Source organism: Gossypium raimondii, chromosome 8, assembly GCF_025698545.1.
Source record: "Gossypium raimondii isolate GPD5lz chromosome 8, ASM2569854v1, whole genome shotgun sequence".
Taxonomy (NCBI): Eukaryota; Viridiplantae; Streptophyta; class Magnoliopsida; order Malvales; family Malvaceae; genus Gossypium; species Gossypium raimondii.
In genome coordinates this window covers 6,531,235-6,536,218 of record NC_068572.1, presented here as the reverse complement: position 1 = coordinate 6,536,218, position 4,984 = coordinate 6,531,235, and the positions used below count along the sequence as shown (strand labels likewise).

At 39.6% G+C, this 4,984-nt stretch overlaps 1 protein-coding gene across 1 annotated transcript; it reads left to right on the top strand.

The window, feature by feature from the left end:
• Positions 1-1,000: 1,000 nt before the first annotated feature.
• LOC105790558 (nitrate reductase [NADH]) lies at positions 1,001-4,590 on the top strand. Its single transcript, XM_012618219.2, has 4 exons — positions 1,001-1,979; positions 2,053-2,193; positions 2,495-2,727; positions 3,161-4,590. Exons 1-4 carry the CDS (start codon positions 1,001-1,003, stop codon positions 4,460-4,462), a joined length of 2,655 nt encoding a protein of 884 aa, XP_012473673.2. The 3' UTR covers positions 4,463-4,590.
• The last annotated feature ends 394 nt before the right edge of the window (positions 4,591-4,984 follow it).

The following is a 4,984-nucleotide window of genomic DNA, read 5'->3' as shown; positions in this document are numbered from 1 at the left end:
TTTAACTTATTTGGGCACAAGTGGAAGATCGGTAGTCAAACCCTCTAATTGTAGTGTTTGATTAATGGAGGTTTGCAAGAGTTTCTGAGCTAAAACCTCCAAAACAAAGAACACAGGGATGGATGACTTTTTTCACAACTGATTGGGATTGAAATATTTAGAATGACATATCTCACCATGCTTGCTAAAAAATTACTCCCTCCGCCACATTCTTGCTCAAAAATTACCCCATTTTTCACATGTATCTATTTCTTGAATATTTATGTACTCTTAATTTATTTTCAATTTACTTGTGTAGAATGATTTATTATGCAACTTTATATTAGTTGAAATATGCTACTTGATAAATTTATTCAAAGTGTGACATAATTATCATTAAGAATATAATTTATAATTATATTAATACATTATTAATATTTATCAATTTCCGTAAGATTAATATTTACGAGATATAAAGCCCATTGTATGGTAGTTTTTATTAATGCCAATTAATTTTTTTGGATTAAAAATCATAATAGATGAATAGTTTAGGAAACAAATTTTTTTAAAAAAATTAAATAAGAAAAAGTACTCCAAAATCAAAATATTGAATTAAATCGAAAGTATCTACCCCGGTGATGATAACTAGTACCCTCGATATGGCTTTAAAGACACCAATCTTTAAACATCGATTGAGCGGAATCTTCTCTTTTTATGCTTATTAATGTTCACCATATTTTTTGTTTAGTTTTCGAAATTATGAGCCTAAATAACATTGAAGTTTTTCCATCCACACACCAACTTCTTCTTCTTTTTCCTTCACATATTCTTGGAAATACTTTCATTTTCAATTTTCCAGATATGTTTATGGCTTCCACGAGTCTATATAAACGCCTTCACCCTCCCCCAGTTTCTTCATTTTCATTTTGTCAGTGAAACAAAAAGAAAATCGAGTGAAAAAGGAAAAAAGAAAGAGAGAATTTTCTTTCTCGTTTAGAAGTAAATAATAATCTTCACAGTTATGGCGGCTTCGGTCGGTAATCGACAATTCACAGGACTTGAACCGGCTTTGAACGGCGTTTACACCCCCTTGAAGCCCCGTCCAACCCATACCCACCGCCATATGCACCGTGTTTTCGTCGACCATGATTATGAATCCTCCAGCGAAGATGAAGATAACGAGATCGAAAATTACAAAACCATGATCATCAAATCCAACAGCGAGGTTGAACCGTCGATCTTGGACCCTCGAGACGAAGCAACCGCTGATAATTGGATCGAGCGGAACCCTTCCCTGGTCCGTCTTACAGGGAAACACCCTTTCAACTCTGAACCCCCTTTGAACCGCCTCATGCAGCATGGTTTCATCACTCCGGTTCCTCTCCACTACGTTCGTAACCACGGTGCGGTCCCCAAAGCTTCGTGGGATGACTGGACCGTTGAAATAACCGGTTTAGTTAAAAGGCCGATAAAGTTGACCATGGACCAGCTGGTGAACGAGTTTCAAAGCCGTGAGTTCCCGGTTACCTTGGTTTGCGCCGGGAACCGTCGTAAAGAACAAAACATGATCAAACCAACGGTGGGTTTCAACTGGGGAGCTGCGGGGATTTCAACTTCGCTGTGGAGGGGTGTACCATTGTGTGACGTGCTCAAACGATGTGGGATCTACAGCAAGAAACATGGCGCCCTCAATGTGTGTTTCGAAGGGGCTGAGCATTTGCCCGGCGGCGGCGGGTGCAAGTACGGAACCAGCATCAAGAAGGAGATCTCCATGGACCCATCTCGGGATATTATCTTAGCTTACATGCAAAACGGCGAACTTTTAACCCCGGACCATGGCTTCCCTGTTCGGATCATCATACCAGGGTTCAACGGCGGGAGAATGGTGAAATGGTTGAAACGAATCATCGTTACAACGAAAGAATCCGATAGTTTTTATTACTATAGAGATAACAAGGTCTTTCCTTCCCATGTTGATTTACAGCTAGCCAACGCTGAAGGTATGTTTTATTTTGCATGGGAAATTCGATGACAGTGTTTTGATAATGAAACATGATGATGTAATGTTTGCAGGTTGGTGGTATAATCCGGAATGCGCCATCGATGAGCTAAACATCAACTCGGTGATAACGAGGCCTTGTCATAAAGAGATCTTGCCAATCAACTCGTGGACAACTCGGAGGCCGTACACTTTGAGGGGCTATGCATATTCGGGTGAGTTTAAAAAAAAAAGAACTTTGGTTTACAAAAGTGAATCTTTTGGTCTTTTTATTCCTATTGGATTCCAAAAGTCTCCGCATAGTTTGCTTTTAACTAAGGTCCATGCTCCTCTGTAAAACTGGACTAGATTTAAGGTTGTCTTGGAATAAATGACTCTCGACATATATTTTAGTAATTAAAAAAGAAAATGATTTGATCAATTCCTTTGGAAATTTGTGTAGTGACTGCAGGTTTAGGGAAATGAGAATCAGGCTTTTATATTCTATTTTTTGCTGTTTTATTTTGGTGATAACAGGTGGTGGGAAAGAAGTAAAACGTGTGGAGGTAACAATGGACGGTGGTGAAACCTGGCAGGTCTGCACGGTGGACCACGCTGAAAAGCCGAACAAATACGGAAAATTCTGGTGCTGGTGCTTCTGGTCTCTTGATGTTGAAGTGCTTGACCTTTTGGGAGCCAAAGAGATAGCGGTGCGAGCCTGGGACGAGACCTTTAACACCCAGCCCGAAAAGCTCATTTGGAATCTTCTGGTAAGTAAAAGTACCTACACTACACTTTGTTAAATTGTTTTTGTTTTTAGGAAATTTTAACTAATAACTACACTACACTACACGTGCTAACAGATATTTCAGTTTAAACAGGATGAGTATATTTTTTTAGAAATTTTAGAAATTTGTTAAATTTTTAAATATTTTTATTAATTTTTTTAAAATTTTTATAAATTATACTTAAATGGTCACGTCAATATAATTCAAATTTTAATAATTTAGATATTTTTAAAAAAAAAGAAAGCAATAGTTTTTTGTTTAAAAGAAAGAAACATGATCAAATTTTAAAAATTTAATAACAAAGTGATAAAAAAAACTGACAAAATACGAACTAAAATTTGTGTTTATGCCAAAAACAAAACTCTTGTTGTCTGTCCCCGCTAATGGAGTTAATGGGTTTAATCACATGTAATAGGGAATGATGAACAACTGCTGGTTCCGTGTAAAAGCAAGTGAAAACGGGATGGTTTTCGAGCATCCGACTTTGCCAGGCAACCAATCCGGTGGATGGATGGCTGAGGAACGACACCCGGAAAACCCGACCATAAAGAGGAGTGTCTCCACTCCTTTCATGAACACTGCCTCCAGAATTTCGATGTCCGAGGTCAAGAAACACAACTCTGTTGATTCCGCTTGGATCGTCGTCCGTGGTCACATCTATGATTGCACTCGTTTCCTCAAGGATCACCCTGGTGGCATGAGCAGTATTCTCATCAACGCCGGAACCGACTGCACCGACGAGTTCGACGCCATTCACTCCGACGAAGCCAAGAATATGCTAGAAGATTATCGAATTGGTGAGCTGATCATGACAGGTTATGTTTCCGACTCGGCGGCGTCCTCGCCTAATACTTCCATGCATGGAGCGTCGAACATTAGCTTTTTAGGTCCCATTAAAGAAGTTGCAGCCACAAGACCCGTGGCGCTTGTTCCACCTGAGAAAATCCCATGCAAACTTGTCGATAAAACATCCATCTCCCACGATGTTCGTCGGTTCCGATTCGCTTTGCCGTCGGAAGATCAAGTGCTCGGGTTATCCGTAGGGAAGCACATATTTTTGTGTGCCACCATTGATGATAAGCTTTGCATGAGAGCCTACACCCCAACCAGCAGCATTGATGAAGTTGGCCACTTTGATCTAGTCGTCAAGATTTACTTCAAAGGGGTGCACCCGAAATTCCCTAACGGCGGGCTCATGTCACAATATTTGGACTCTCTCCCACTGGGTTCATCACTAGAGGTGAAGGGTCCTATGGGTCACATCCAATACACCGGTCGAGGCAACTTTTTGGTTCACGGCAAACCTAAGTTTGCCAAGAAACTAGCAATGTTAGCCGGTGGGACGGGGATCACCCCGATTTATCAAGTCATCCAAGCTATTTTAAAGGACCCCAAGGACGAGACCGAGATGTATATGGTGTACGCGAACCGAACTGAGGACAACATTTTGCTGAAAGACGAGCTCGACGATTGGGCTAAGAAGCATGATCAGTTGAAAGTATGGTATGTGAAGTATCTCGTGCAAGAATCTATAAGGGAAGGAGGGCAATATAGCACAGGTTTCATCGCGGATAGTGTGCTGAGGGATCACATCCCGGAGGGCTCCAGCGACACTCTCGCGTTGGCTTGTGGGCCACCGCCGATGATCCAGTTCGCCGTGCAGCAAAACTTAGAGAAGATGAACTATGACATTAAGGATTCTTTGTTGATATTTTAAAGGAAATTGAGAGATTTTTTATGGTTTTAGTCACTGTTCTTTGTCTTGTATTCTTATCAAATTTTCCCTTAGATTAATAAGGTTGTTGGGAAAATGATGTACATAGAGAAATCAAGGGTGGTGTTGTTTGAGAGAAGGAAATAGAAAAGTCTACTTGTATCAACTTCTAATATAAATATAATTTCCAAATAATTCCAAAATGTTGGCCATGTCTAACCCAACATCCAATATTTAAGTACTAATTACTTTACAGCCTCAACTAGTTTTTTCGTTACCTCGTGTGAACGGGTTAAATGTATAATTAAAGTAATTATTTTTTTTTTATTTTTTTATTGTAATCAATACAATAATGACTACTTCTCTTATTGTAGGTGCTCTTCAAAAACGTAAATAATAATGACTAATTCTCCCATAAAATGTGTTTCATTCCCATGACTGGGGATTGAATCCTCGACCACATAATTAAGTAATGAGGTGAGCAACAACCACACCATACCTCATGGTTTTTTAAAACAATGGTTA